General features: G+C 35.9%; 1 protein-coding gene across 2 annotated transcripts in view; it reads left to right on the forward strand.

Annotated features, from left to right (window-relative positions):
- Window positions 1–15,605, forward strand: part of LOC150098883 (AP-3 complex subunit sigma-2-like) — a 67,842-nt gene extending 52,237 nt beyond the window's left edge. For both annotated transcript variants that reach the window (XM_090404649.1, XM_090404648.1), the window contains one exon: window positions 15,374–15,605. Coding sequence is in view for 1 of the 2 variants with exons in the window: in XM_090404648.1 (XP_090260774.1) it covers window positions 15,374–15,493 (120 nt within the window). In the remaining variant the exon portion in view is untranslated. The remainder of the gene's footprint in view (window positions 1–15,373) is intronic.
- Window positions 15,606–16,537: the final 932 nt, after the last annotated feature.

The following is a 16,537-nucleotide window of genomic DNA, read 5'->3' on the forward strand; positions in this document are numbered from 1 at the left end:
CAATTTCCTATCCATTACCACTCAAATCCTTTATCTCTTCCACTTCCTTCAATATTTTCTCACTACATTTCATGATACTGAACTGGTAGCACCACTCATCTTTCCAGTCATCACTCACTTTTATCTTTGAACTTGCATTAGTTTGAGGTAAATCAGGATTTCTTAGTTTATAATCCAAAAATTCTTTATTTCTTTTAGTAATTATAATATTAATTAAAATTTTCTGATAGTTTATACCTAAAACACATTCACTAGATATCTTTTTTTGTTGTTGTTTGTTTCATTTTTAATGACATCGCTACTATATCTAGTGTTAAATTTCAAACTGCCCATTGAATATAAAAGTATCCAACACATCATCCAGCATCTCATTTAAATAGAGGTTAATGTATTCAGGATATTAATATTCTAGCATTTTATATAAGCTACTATTCTAATTAATATGAAAAGTTAAATTTTATTCTCTCAGATCTTATTTTAAGTATCTTAAATCTTTTCTAGTGAAAAGATTGCAATATTTTAACACTTTATCGAAATATTGAAAGCATTAATTGCAGTACGATGGCAATAATGAAGATGATCACATTTTTTAGTTTTTTTCTAAAAAAAATGCATTAAAAAAGTTAATGAAGTGGTATGGTTCATTAACTTTTTTTTAAATAACCAGTCAGAGACAAAAGATAACTGCACAAAGCAGTAGTGCCTTTTTATAATTTTGTACAGCCAACCAATATAAGGTATATGAAATTTGCAGATACTTAGCACAGAATCTATCAGTGTCTCTGCTCTTCAATATCAAGTATGAGTTGCATTAGGTGGTTTAAGAAGTTAGCTTTAAAGAAACATTCATTATTTCATTTCTTACATTATTTATGATCTGTATATGTTTATTTTTCAGTGTTCCATTATGAGCATACTTCAATATATTATACATATATTTTGTTTTCTTTTAAAGTTACATTGTGATCAGCATTCATTTTGACAAAATTATGGAGACAGCTATTATGTTAAGAATAATTACTTCAACTTCCCAACATTTTTACCTTCATATTAAGGTCATCATCTGGAATATGCACACATATATACACAGACAAGATATTAAGATTCAAACAATTATGTTAAATGGATTAGACTACCACAATTGCTGCATTAAAAAGTAATATGAATTTGTTCTCTGGCCATGTAAAAATAGGATATAGCTTTGATGTAGTGTTTTTATTTTTTCATTGGCCAGTAGAATAACAGTTGATCAGATTAGTGTTGCTTATGGCATACTGTTTGAATTTTGTAGCTTATGTGTATATGTATACTCCAAATGCTGACCTTAATATGAAAGTTGAAACATTGCAAAATTATTCTTAACACAGTGGCTGTCTCTATAATTTTGTCAAAATGAATACATTTTTACTTAAATATAAAGAGCTAATAAGCTTCATTTCGGTGATATAAACAATATTTTAAATTAAGGGGATATAAAATCCCCTTTGAATACATGTATTGAGTACAGGATTGAATACATTTTGTTTTCATATGTTGTTATCTTTCCACACCCATAAATGTGAAATTTGTATTTGCTAGATCAATTATTGTAATCTCTTAGAACTACCTATTTCTCCCACATATATGACCCCCTGATATCTATCAGAAAGCCAGTTACCAATCTGATCCACTCACCTGATATCCAAATGTATATTGCAACTTCAAAATCAACATGTCGTGTATCCTGTCAAATAAATGCCTTTGCAAACCCCCCCCCCCAAAAAAAAAGTGTATGCCTTACCCTCATCCACTGCTCTCTCTATGCTATTGTACTAGAGTACTAAAACAAAAGTGCTCTTTAATAAATTCATGCTGGCCTGCATAAATAATATAACTCTCATCTGTCTAATTCTGTACACAAGTTCATACCAGTTTCTCTAAAATAGAAGAATTGCAAGTTGGCCTATGCTCTGATGCCTCCATTCTGCCACCATCTCTATGCTCCACACTTATCCTTCTTCCACTCTCCAGGAACTAGTTCCATTGCAAAACTTTGCCATTAACCTGATTGTTTAATGAAAAGTCAGTTCCACTACATATTTCCTTAAACAAAAGGATGAAATTCCATCTAGGAAATTCCAAATACTGAGTATATGCTAGATGTCAGTAAGGCCCCATATCTAGCATATACTCAGTATTAGGATTACAATCTCTTCAATTCACTTCTAACACTTTCACCACTTGTTATATCTCTCTCTCTCTCTCTCTCTCTCTCTCTCTCTCTCTCTCTCTCTCTCTCTCTCGGAACGAAGCCTGCTCTACCATAATGGAACATTCTAATAATCTGATCATTAAATAGCTTCACTGTTATTTATGAGGGATGGGGTTGAAAAGTTCTAATAAACACCCAGAACAAAAACGATATTAAAGTAACTATATAACCCACAAGCAAGAACATATCTTAAAAATCCTTGAAACCCCTTTCCCTTCCCATGTTTCATCAAATTGTAATAATTTGTTCTTTTTCTTTTAGGATATATAAGAAGACATGTCAGAGGTTTTGAAGAAATTCGAAGACACAAGTGTGTAGGCCATCAAGTTTTTCATGATGCAAGTCCACTACTGAGATTCACCAAACTTTGTGTGAGACTTTAGCAGAATCTGCCCCAACATATCCAACATTTGCCAGATGGGTGGCCAAGTTTAAAACTGGGCATCCTGACAACAGATGCTTCTAGTTCAGGAAGACCTTCCACAGTGATCACACCTGAAAGCATTGATGCAGTGCATGCCATGATCCTTGATGATAGCCAAATACCAGTCATAAACATTGCAAAGACTGTGGATATCCAGGGAATGAGTTGGGTCATTATCCACCAACATCTGGACATGCAGAAGGCTGTCAGCAAAGTGAGTCCCCAATTGCATGGAAACTCACAAGACAGTATCTGACAAAAGCAATGTATGACTGCATACTAAGGGTTAAGCGAGTAGAGTAGGAGTGAAATGGATGAACAGTGAAATTAAGTAAGCTGTGCTGAAAAAGAAAATGTTATGGAGGAGGTACAAGGCAGTTGCTGGTGATTGGACCCATGAAGAGTATAAAGTGCAGGCTAGAAAGGTGACTAGCATGGTAATGAAAGAAAAAGTGCAGTATGAGAGGAGATTGGTTTGTCAGGCCAAGGTTAACTCAAGGAAATATTTCTACTACATAGCAAGCAAGAGGAAGAATAATTATAGCAGATTAACATTAGTGGATAGTCATGGCAGCAGACTAACAGCTACAAAGGATATAGTACAAGCATGGTAAGACAGAAGTCTACAACTATAGGCCAGTTTGTATAACTGCTGTTATGGTCAAGGTGTTGGAGAGATTGATAAGGAATAGAATACAGGATTGGGTTGATGGATATAGCATTCTTTATGATTGTTAGCATGGATTTGTAAAGGGTAGGTCCTGTTTTAGTAATTTACTTGCATTTTATGATAAGCTGACAAGTGTGTTAGATAAAGAAGAATCATACACAGTGATATTCTTAGACTTTGCAAAAGCGTTTGATAGATTACCACATAATAAGTTGGTGTAAGCTGCAGAGGATGAGAATAGATAGTATATTGGTGAGATGGATCAGAAATTGGCTCTCTGAACGATACCAACAAGTTGTGTATGATGGAGCAGTCTCAAAAAAGTAGGGTAACTAGTGGTGTGCCCCACTGTTCTTGGGGGCCCCTTGCTGTTTAACTTGTTAGTAAACAATATATCATGTGAACTGTCTGGGGATCTTTTAGTTATTTGCTGATGATGTAAAGTTACGAAGAATTACAAGAGCACTGTGATGTTAATCCTTCAGGAAGATTTGAATAGACTTTTTACTTAGACAAAAGAGTGGGGTTGTAGTTTTATTGTCAATAAGTGTAAAGGGTTGCATTTTCGAGTGCAGAAACATAAGGCTATGAACTATATCGATGGTGCTGTACTGAAGGAAAGGGATGAGATAAGAGATTTGGGAGTGATGGTTGACAGTAGACTGAAGTTTAGAGGGCATATTGCTAATTACAAAGGCTGCACATCAGTGCTGTTATGATAAGAAGTGCTCTAACATGTAAGGATAAGGAAAGTGGTTGTGCCACTGTATAAGGCACTGGTCAGTCCACACTTGGACTATTGTGCTCAGATCTGGTCATATGGGGTACATGTGGAATTATTGGGCTGGTAAGTATGACAAGCTTAGGAGATTGATTGGTTCAGTGCCATGGCATGTACAACTGCAAGGGCTAGAAATTGATAGTGCATGGGAGGTGGTAAAGAAGTGTTTGCATGAAGCAATGGCTGACTGTATACCTAGAGTCCGAATAATAAATCAAGTAGGGGTTAAATGGATGAATAACACCATTAAGCTTGAGCTGCAAAAAAAGAAACAACTATGGAGGAATTTAAGGAGAAAGGTGACCGGCAGGCACATGAGCGATATAAAGCGCAGGCTAGAAGGGTAACGAGTGTGGTAAGAAAAGCAAAAACGGATTATGAAAGAACATTAGCCATGCAGGCTAAAGAGAATCCCAAAACAGTTTTTTCGATATGTTGCAAGTAAAAGAAAAAATGTGTATGTCAGAATGATTTTAAAGAATGCCGATGGTAGGGAGGTAACCAACTCAGCTGATATAGTTGAATTACTGAGTGAGCATTTTGCTAGAATATATCTTCCAGGTGGTGACATTGCAGAAATGAATGAACCAATAGATTATACAGGAATTGTGGTGAATGAAATGGAGGTGAGTAGTCTATTGCATAACCTCAATGTCAATGCATCTTTGTGATTGGATGGTATACCAGCTCATGTTGTACGTGAAGCAGCTAAGAGAATTCAGTACCCTTGACCACTTTGTTTAATTTGAGTCTCCGGATTGGGTTAGTCCTGAGGGGGTGGAAAGAGGGAAAATAGTTCCACTACATAAAGGAGGTTCCAAGACTGATGTTGTAAATTACCGACCAATTAGCATATCAGGCATCGTTGTCAAGGTCTTGGAGAAATTAGTCAAGAGAAGAATACAGGACTGGATAGATGAAAATGGGATACTGTATGGAGGCAGTATGGTTTTGTGAAGGGTAGATCATGCCTCAGTAACTTGCTCACATTTTATAAAACAGTGACGACTGAACTGGATAAGGGTAGTGGGTTTACAGTGATTCTACTGGGCCTTGACAAGGCCTTTGACAGGATACCACATGTTACTCTAATCAGTAAACTGAAGCAGGTGGGGATGGTGAGATGGATAGGAGGGTGGTTGATGGAGAGATACCAGAGAGTGGTTTATTCAGGAGTGGAGTCCAAAAGACGGGTTGTGATTAGTGGTGTGCTGCAGGGTTCTGTTCTTGGACCACTACTTTTCAATTTGTTCATTAATGATATAGGAAAGGATCTGAGAGGAAGTGTTCACTTGTTTGCTGATGATGCAAAGCTGAGGAGAGCAATTGTCAGTGCACAGGATGTCAAAATTTTGCAGGATGATTTGGACTGGACCAGGGAAAATGGATGTCAATTTAGTGTGGCAAAGTGTAAGGTTATGCATTTTGGAGTGAAAAGATTAGCAGCAGTACATCACATTGGTGGAACCATACTCCAGGAGATTGATGAGGCCAGGGATTTGGGAGTGTTGGTGGATAGGGAGTTGAAGTTTAGGGGGAGCACATTGCAAAAGTGCCCAAAACAGCTCATCAAATCACTTGGTTGCTGAAAAATACTTCAACATGCAGAGACAAACAAGTTGTTGTTCCTCTGTATCGAGCCTTGATAAGACCGCATCTAGACTACTGTGCCCAGATATGGGTGCCAGGGTTTCTTCTTGATGGAGAGGAGGTGGAGAGGATCCAGAGACAAGTGACCAAGATGATAGCAGGTCTGTGGAATGAACCTTATGAGAACAGGTTGAAGATTTGTGGGTTACAAAAATTGGTTGATAGGCAGAAATGGGGTGATATGATTGAGACATTCAAATTACTGAAGGGTTTCTATAGGATTAATCCAGAAGATATTTTTGAGAATAGGATTGCTGGTGGAAGGACTAGGGCCATACATGGAAGCTGGACAAGAGTGTGGTTAGCAGGGGTATTAGAACTAGGTTTTTTACTTGGAGAGTGGTGAATGAGTGGAATAAGTTGCCAGAGTCTGTTGTGGGTGCTATGACTGTGAATGAGTTCAAGGCAAGGTATGATAGATACTGTGTGAATGTCGAATAGTTGCTCTTGACATGATGTTAGGGCTTCCCTCGATGAGTCTGTCAATTCCTTGGAGTTGCCCACGATAATAATAATGTGATGAGAAATTGGAGAGGTTCCAGAGAAGAGTGACTAAGACAATGTCAGGACTTTGGAATGCTGGCTATGGAGAGAGAGGTTGAAGAAATGTAGATTGCAGAGTTTGGTGAATAGGAGGAAGAGAGAGGTGATATGATAGACATTTAAGTTAGTGAGAGGATTTTATCAGATTAATCCAGAGGGGAAGAACCAGGGGTCATTTCTTGTATTAAAGTATGGTAAGGAGCAGATTTTTTACAAGGGAAAAATGAAACACTTGAAAGGAATAAAATTTACCACAGATGAAGTCATATCTGCAACTGAGGACTGGTTTGTACAACAAGGGAAAGACTTTTTTTCTCAGAGCATTGTAACAAGTGTGTATAACACTCATAGGGAATATGTAGATTAATGTGTAAGTTACATAGTTCTACCCTCAGTTCCTTCATGGTGATTATCACAACTTTTCAGCACACCCCTCATTCATTGATCACCCAAGTCTCGTTTCCATCCAGCAAAGTAATTCGTTCCCAATAATTTTTCCTCCTACTGGCCACATAGCAAAAAAACTACTTCAGATTCTCCTTGGATTGCAACATTGGTTTCCTCTTATATGCTAATTTTTCTCTCTTTACTATACTGATTGCTTTCCAAGCCTGAGCCTTTTATTCCTCATGCAATGTTCTCCACATTTCTCTTTGTCTTCTATAATATCATTTTCATCTACAATTCCCATTTAATTTCTCATGACTATTGACCTTTTTCTTACTTTAAATTCTTTCATTCATTACTTCTACAAGCTGGTTTCTAAGTCTGTGATAATTGCTGCCTAATAATTCTCCATAAATTCTATCTGTCTTGACACTTATATGTGCCTGTTCATCCTCCAAGTCCATGACTGCATGATAACTATCACCAACCATATGACATCTGTCACAATCAGATGCTGTGATCATATCCAAAACACTTGATCCCAGTGTTCTCTCCACCACATGCTACCCGTACCTGAAGACATCCAAAAACACAGTTCCATTAGCACTCTATGCTGTCTCCTCTGCTTGTATATATTGCTAAATTGCAGTCCCCCACCCCAATAATGATCATTTGCTTTGTACTTGCACATTTTCACTTGGCTTCATTGCCATTGCTACACACTATCATTCTTCTCAGCAAGCATACCCTTGCACACTAAACTGTGAATCGTCAAATCCCCGTATGATACTCCAGGTTCATTCATTCTTCTCTCACTGGCATCCCTGATCCTTTCTGCTTTTAATCTTTCTCCCTCTAATTTCCCCTGTCTCTCCCATTCTCTTGCCTTCTTCTTTCCCTTGCTCTCTCTTGCCTTTCTCTTCCACTTTTGTTCACCTCACACTAGCCAACTTCCCCATCCTCTTAATCTCTTCATTCATCCTCCTCAATTCTTTCATCTCCTTTCTTAGCAATTCTGTTTTTCTCTTTCCACACATCTTGCTTTCAGCTGACATTCACACATGCAGTTGTGGCCATCGGATAAACCACCTCCCTTTACCACACTGCCCTAAATCAAATCTATAGGTAATGTTTCGCATGCTCTTCACCCTCTAACATGTTGGTAGTATCCACAAATCGCCACTCTGCCACGGCTGCTGAATCCTAGGATAGAAACTCTGTCATCCAATGCTTCCAACTGCGTACATTCCATGCACACATACATATTTTTATTCCTCATTGTCACGTTTTTAAACCATGGGACTCATACATGTTATGTGCATAGCAAGCTACAAAATCCTCAACTATGCTATGAATAATGTAGTTTTTAAATGATGGCGAGCTGAGCGACAACATTAGATCTGGTGGCCACTATGATACGATCACAACTGGATGCAATACAGAGACAATGAGTTCATAACAAAAACCAAATGGCTCCAATCATACAAAAAAAAATTTTCAGTAGTGCAAACTTAAAAATCAGTGTTGGTAGTGTAACAAACAAATAACATCCTCCCTTACTACTAGTACCTCTCTCTCTCTCTCTTTTCTAACACCTCACTTTGATCAACTACACATCTTTTGCTAATGTATTCAAAAGCTTTTGTATCATTAACAAAATCTGATTGAGTATGGCATAAAATCGTCTTTTCTGATGAAATTTAGAATATCTGCTTGTTTGTCATCGCTCTATTTTAACTGAAAGTTGATCTTATTACATAAAAAATATCTTGCCCTCTCCCAATGGATACTGATTTAGCCATTGTTGTGGTTAGTAGGCGTAGCTGCTGATTCACTGATTGTTAAAACATTAAATGAATATTTTAATAGCTGGGTATGACTGTGTACTTGGGTAACACTTTATTTCTTATTGGTCATTATATATTCATTATAGAAGTTTTTTTATTAAATATTGCATAATTGAGAAAATATATTGAGTTTTAACTCTGGTTATGCTACTATCTGTGTACTATTGCCTTAAAAGATGCTGCCATGTTATTGTGCTGTTTATTTTCAATGACACAGTGTGCTAATTTAAGTGTGTGTGGGGGGGGGGAGAATGAGTGATTTCATTCAGCCATATTATGAAATTAATGGATCTATAAAATGTGTAAGTGGAATGCCCTGGTAAGCAGAGTATTTTTAGTATTAGTTGTCATTCAAAATGGAGGGAACAGGAACATATAATTTCTGGTAGATAGGCTTATACATTGGCTACACAACTATTATTTTTTTTTTGGAAAGAATATATATATTTATGTATTCTTTCCAAAAAAAAAAAAAAAAAAATTATATATATTTTTTTGGAAAGAATACTAAAATATTAATTATAAAAACTTTAATACTTTCCTATATTTTGGCAGTGTTACATTGTCATCATCAGGGATTACTAAAACGATGATATGTGCATGCAGGCACTAACAGTGGGCAAATGAGGCTGAAGAAAGGCAATAAAGTCAGGCCTAGAGTACTAAACAGTAGGCTGAAGATCTTAGGATGTATGCTTCCCAAATTTGAGGTAGTCTCATGTACCCAAATTTGTTGAGGTTTGGAAACTTTTTCAGGACTGAGGCAGATTCGAGGAATAGTCTGAAATTTGTATTTGCTTGGGTGTAATAGCCTACTTTCAGCATAACTTGTGGCTGGTATCCAAAGCATAGTCAGCAAGTCCTGAGTGACTGTATTGGTGGAACCGGATGTAGTCATGGTAGACACCTGATAGCTTGGGAAACGCTACACCTATGTTCTGCAGAAAGTGAATAAGTGTTCTGTGAAAAATTATCAAAATTAATGAGCCTGGAATGGTTTTAAATGCTGCTACAAGTTCAAACATGTTTGAAAATCAGGGTCTCCTCACAAACAAGGGCAATGCGATGCGCTGTGGTTTGGCATGCCTGTAGTGTGTGCTGTCGCATTTTTGAGATGCAATACAGCCTGCTGCAGCGATAGTGTGCACTTAGCTTTACATTGAATATGAGACTGGTGATACTCGACTCTAACCAAGGTGTTCCATTAAAATTTGAGGATGTTCCGTCATAGGAAAAGTTTGAGAAACGCTGCTCTGGGGAATGTGGCTGGTCTTTGGTAGAGATAATATATTCATGCAATATTATACAAAATTCAATATTAATGAATATTTGTTATATTTAAAACATTGTTTAAAAAAATTAAACTGTGAGTAGAAAGCAAAATTACAGAGCTTAATCAGATATCTTTGCATAATTTGCCTAATCAGAAAATTGAGAAAATTTTTAGAGTTACTAAAATAACTGGTTTTATCTCTTATTTCATTACAAAAGAAGTGAGGAGATTAAAGTGCAAATAAATCATTAGACAAACCATAATTCCAACTTCTCACCAGGCAGATATTGATATCAGTAAAAAAAAAAAAGAGAGAGAGCAAATGTAAACAGCAAATTCCTGTGCATAGACCTCCTGCTTGATTTAATTAACTGATCCTTGTCATTTGAAAATCTGATGTGAAGGTTTTCTTGAACATCAAGCTAAATTTTAGCTACAAATGACAATCTTGCAAGTGTCTGGAAGAAACAAAATACTAGGGTGAATTTTTGTCAGTGGCGTTCCTTGCAGTAGCTGCAGTCACATGCGACGTGGAATGAAAGGAGGATTATGCATATAGTTTTGAGCAGGACCCAAAGACGTAGCTAGGAGGGGGCGGTCCATCCCGGGCGACACTTTGAACCGTTTTGAATTTTTGCAATTAATTCTAAAATACAGTCTCGAGAACTCATTCCCAAATATTGTAATACTACTGCGAATTTTCCTCACAATTGTTGTAAGTGTTGCTAGTTGTGAGAGAATTTTCTCTAAATAAAATTGATTAAGAATTACCTACATTACTATGAAATAGACTTTGCGAATATCATCGATTTTGCTAACAGAAAAGCAAGAAAAGTAACATTTTAGAATGTTGAAATTAAAGTTTTACTTCAAAAAGTAAATGCATCGTTTGGACTTTTTGTGGTATTTTTGGTGTGTATTGAGAGGGGCTGCAAACTTGAGGACTGCCCGGGTGGCAAAAGCTCTAGCTACACCACTGGCGGGACCAACAACCTTTTTGTGGCAATTCCTTACACAAGTTCTTCATCCTGTGGTGCCTTAGTATCATGGAACAGAAAATTGTGGAGCAAGAAGATTGGATCAGATTGTAGACTGTACTCTTTTGGATATGCATAAGAGAAGGGCTCTACTCTAAAAGACAAGTAGAAGAAATGAATGAAGAGGAAGAAAAAAATTACTTTGAAAGTTTGGAGGTGGTTTGAGGATTTGCTGCACAGATTTTAACAGATTTAGAAAGTTGGGGGAAGGAAAGAATTATCGTTGTGAACTTGATGAACAATCACCATAAATTATTTGAATTTTATGATGATTTGAAGCAGCAGAAACTGCCTGTGTGAAAAAATGGAGTGGAGTAATGTGGCAAGAGATAGGCATATTCAGCAATATAACTGCTTTTTTCTGTACAGAGTTAAATATTTTTAAGGAGCTGTTAGATGCACTACTCTAGATGTGATAACAGTATTTAATGTTTGGATGTTGATTGGTTCAGTGTTAAAGCTGTTCAGAGGTAAACAAAATATTACATGGAAGAGAAGGTGGAAATGTTTGTAATATATGTTTGTGAAAAGAGATTGGAGGTGAAGTAATTCCAAAGAAGGAAATCTCATCTTGTCTCTAGAGATTTGGATGTTATTAAAAAAGTAAGACTGGATGAAAATTTTCTGTTTTGTAAGAATTAAAATAGGATTGTATTTTATTAGCATTTAAATTAACAAGGTTATCATCACTCCCATTTAGAATGGTTTGAAGATCAGTGCATTGTCATCAGCAAAACTGTTTCATCTGCAGTCAACTGGAGAGAGTTGTTGATTATATAGAAAAGTAGATGAAAGAACTAAGCATTAGTTGTAAATATGAAGGATTAGGTGGATGGATGAATATATCATGTATGTGTCCATCCACCATTATATGCAATATGATCTGTATATTATATATGATGGTGGATCTGACAAATTTGGCAGTTCACTTGCAGACATCAGAAGACTATCTTGGAAACTTATTTAAATAGGCCTTTGTGCCAGAACTAATCAAATGTCTCAGATGTCAAGTTTGAGGTAGTTTAATTGGTTCTTCTTGACATCAAGAACCATTTAAGCTACCTTAAACTTTTCTATGGTATTTTCAAAAAGATTGGGTAACATATATATACAAGATTTCCAGTTGACTGATAGTGTCAAAATTCATACTACTGATTGCTTATTAAATGAGAAGCTTTGTTAGTATAGAAGTTTAGTGTTAATGGTTTTCTCCATTACTTTAGAATTGTAGTGAGAGAGAAATTCAGTGGTATATTGATGGTGAAGATTTATTACCTAAAAAATGGGTTTGAATATAGGTTAATTTCCAAACTGCATACCTCCTATTCCACTGATAGACAATACCATTGAATTATGGGAAATAAAAAGGCAACGTAAAAGAGAAGTCAATTCTGAAACATAAATCTTTAGAAGAGAGAAATGCATCAGGACCAGGATGATTTGTGGTATCCAATTTTGGACAATATTTTTCCGATTTCTTTCTTGGCAGAAATTCAAAGGGAATATTAAACCTTGCATGTTTAGAATAGGAGAACATTATCATATTATCTATGCAAGAATTGGAGGAAAAGAAGCCAGGAGATTCATTTTTTTCTGTAGCTAATAATGCAACAGCAGTGAAAGAAGTAGCGACCATGAAGTGTGACTTCTATTTGAACATAATCCTAGTTAGCTGATTTTAGTCCATTCAAAATCAGTTTTGGATCTGTTACTTGGAGCTGTTTTGATTTTGGCTTTATTATACACAAAAGGAAAGTGGAGATTTTGATGAAAGCCATTTACAGTATGTCTGGTACATCTCTTAATAAATATCCATCTCTTTCAGCATTTTTATGCCGAAAACACACAGATAAGAGTGTCTGTGTAAATGGTTGCTCCAGCAAAGAAGAAATCTAGATTTCTTAATTATCTAGAGGACTATCCTATCCTGTTCCCTTAGTTATACGGCTGGTGGGTAGCTATATGCTACCATACTAGGGAGATGATTATGAGCAAGGTCGTAGTATATTTTATGACTGTAGCCATGTGTGTTCACAGGACTGGTTTGCCTGTTTTGAGGGATGAAAAACCTGAGTTACTGGGAGATAAAAACCTCCACCTCCATATGAGACCAGTTAACTCACCTTTAGTTGAAAGAGATCAGATAAAGGTTCCTCACATCATAGACGAGAATCAAAACCCAGGTCTTTCCTACCAAAGGGCTTCGTCTATACTGACTGAGCTATGGAAGCTCACCTAGAGAACATGCTATTATATTATATATTTAGAAGGGTTGTTAGTGTGGATGATTTAGCATTATCTGGTATTCTGATAAGGATGCGACTGATTTCTGTATGATCATTAGAAATAGCAAAAAGTCTGATCTCTCACTCTCTTTCATCTGTCTCACTAACATTTGCTTGTTTATTGTTTCTTATACATTTTTTCCCCAGATCTCATGTTTTTATTTCGCAAAACATCAAGACTGATCATAGACTATACACACAATTTATAGACATAATGTACTTACCACACTTGCTGTGCCATGATCTAAGAAACTATAGTAGTTTCCATAAATTAAGGAGCAAAGAGAAAAATCTTTAACTTGGGAAGAAAAGGAAAAGAACATATGAAAGTCAGGTGTATTATTAAAAAGTAACACTGAATCTGGTTATCGTATATAAATGAGTGGTGCTGTCAGCGGTATATGCAAATGAGCCATACATTAAAAGCAGGCATTTTGGAGTGGTTTTCCACATATTTGGAGTGAGGACAAGACATTTCTTGATAACAGAATTCTTGAGTATTGCTACAAGACATTTAACCAATGAATTCAGATGTCGAATCATCATGAGACTAGAGACTGGCTAAATTCAGGCTGAGGGTGGCATGCAAGTCGTTTCAATGTTTAAACTATGGAACCAATTCCAGCTGTCACGGACAGCATCCTAAAGATACAGTGAAGGAAGACCATGGGCTACAACTACAGTGAGCAACCAATATCTCAGATTATCTGCTCACCGAAACAGGAGTTCTACCTGGAATCGGCTATGATCTGACTTGCATTAGCTACAGGAGCATTGGTATCTGCTTCCACTGTCTGCAGAAGGCTGCACATACTTCTATTCCTACACCATAGGAGAGAACATTTGAAGTGTCCCAATCTCTACATCAATTGGACCCAAGACTAATAGGGGGTTGGTATTGTTTACAGAAGAGTCCCTATTTGCTCTACCAGGCATGCTCCAATCAAGGGGGGGGGGAGAAGCAAGAGATATTATCATCCTAATATCTGTGAAAAGGACACTTATGGCGGAGGTAGTGGGATGGTTTGGGAAGGAATCTCCTTGAGTGGATGCACTGACCTGTATCTGCCTCCTAGTGGAATCATGACTGCTTCAACTTATAGAGACGAAGTTCTGGACACCTATGTTCATCCATATGCAGTTGTGATAGGGGAGACATTATCCTACAAGACTGTAATGATCATCTTCATTGAGCATAGCTTGTGAACCAATATATTCAAGAAGAGACTATCATATGCATGGGCTGGCAACCAGGTCTCCTGACCTAATCCTATTGTGCATATCTTGGCTTCTCTAGATAGACATGTTGCTGTTCTTTAACCCCCCCCCCCCCAAAAAAAACAAAACTTGAGGGACTTAGGAGAGCTTTAAATGAGCAATGGTTGTTATTACCAAATGAGTTTCTGAAACCATCATAAACATTGTGAGCTCTGTATTGCTGTGAGGGGGGGGCGACCACATTCTTTATTGAGGCACTTTGGCTGTCTCATTTTAACTTCATGGTTTTTACAGTTACCTTCATGTACCCATTTATTACTGAATTAAGCTGTTTATTTACAATTTTTATGGGTGTTTCTTTCACATCTCTTGTCATACTTCTTTTCACAGAATTGCATAAAAACTCAGTTTGAGTTATTGTGATTTTTATCTTTGTTCCTTGATTTATGGAAACTAGTGTAGATTATTCATATCTGAATTGTAGAAATTCAGTTCCTCAAATATAAGATTAAACTGTCAGCCTGAGATTTACTGCTGGTTATTATGAATACATTTTAGAGAAGTTGGTATTTTTTAAATGCATTTGTATTAGGAGCCACAGAGTACCTTCATTCCATTTTTTTTAATGATCTGATAAAAATTTTACTGCATTATCTTAACTAATAAAGACAACAGAAAAACATTTGTATCTGACCTTATTCTGTTTAAAATACTTGGGTAATTTTATTTTGTTAGTCCTCACTAAAACAATCTCAAATTATGTCTGAATTGCAGAATATTTTCATGAAGTTTATTTTTTTTTTAATTGAATATTTCTGAAAAGTTTAATAGGTCTGAAAAGTTTAATTTTTTCTCTTTTGAAATGAATGCAAAAGTAATGAAAAAATGTTGCCATTGCAAAAATAATAAAATATGTCCTGTTAACCATGTCATTAAATATGTATTCAAGTTAGTTTGTGTATCTACCTGTAATACTAATGTTGATATTTTTCATTTCTTCTTCATAGGATACATTGGCAACAGTGTCATCTAGAGCCATGTCTGCAGTGAGAAATGTGAATCTTCCTCAACAAATTAAGGATATTAAAATGCCAACCCTTCCTGCTCGTGGAAGAATAAAGATTTAATTGTTTCAGTATATTGTGCTGTATTAAAACAACCTTGATTTTTACACAACAAGAACACTGCATTTTACCATTTTGCAATGTTGAATAAAGTATATAATATGTATTCAAGTAATTCAGGCTGTTTCATAGTATTATCTGAAAATTAATCCAGATACTGTTAGGTTGCTTTACAAATTTTCTTCTCCTGCTTTATACCCTAGTGACAGGAAAGCATGGTAACTTATTTTTTTACTTATTCTAAAATTTAATAATTTTAAATAAATTCTAATGGCCTTAAATTCATAGGGAAAATACAGAACTGTATTTTCATCAAGAGTAAGTTGCAGAAGGATTATTCTTCATAATCAAATTCCTGACATATACCCTCTGAGGGTGTACAGGATAATTACAATAGTACTACATGGAAAAGTTACACCATTACTAACTTCCAGTCAAGTTTCCTCCAATTTAATCTCTTATCTGTCAAGATTCCAATATCATATTATGTAGATGGGGAGAAAAGATTGTTTTGCTGATCTCTCCTCCCCCATTCTGTTTAAGTGACCATACCACCTGAGATGTTAATAGAGCTCTAACATGCTCATCTAACTAACAATGGCAAGCTCTTTCCTAATATAATTTTTAATGTGATATAATCTGATACTGCCATTGATGCCATCTGTTGACTCCACTAATCTTTCTCAGAACTCTCATAACATAGGTCTCTAGTCTTTAATCAAGTGTTTTATTTCTAACCCAGCTTTCAGATCCATAAGTTAAAATTGGTTTTAAGATTGTCTTTTATAGCTGATTTAGTGTTTTGACTAATTTCTTTCTTATTCCATATAAATTTATTTAGCCTTTACTAATTCTGAATTATTAGAACAAGTAAACTGAATAGTTTACTTGTTCTAATAGGTTCACTATTCATAAATATAGTTGATGTTTTCAATATTTCTGCCTTTTTCATTGTCTTTGTCTTTTTATTGCTGATTTTCATATCAAATTTATCACAACAGTTATTCTGTTTAGTCAGGGAATCTTGCACTTATACTGGATTTATTC

The sequence above is a fragment of the Typopeltis vanoorti genome, chromosome 15 (genome assembly GCF_054136105.1).
Source record: "Typopeltis vanoorti isolate ZY-2024b chromosome 15, IOZ_Tvanoo_1.0, whole genome shotgun sequence".
NCBI lineage: Eukaryota > Metazoa > Arthropoda > Arachnida > Uropygi > Thelyphonidae > Typopeltis > Typopeltis vanoorti.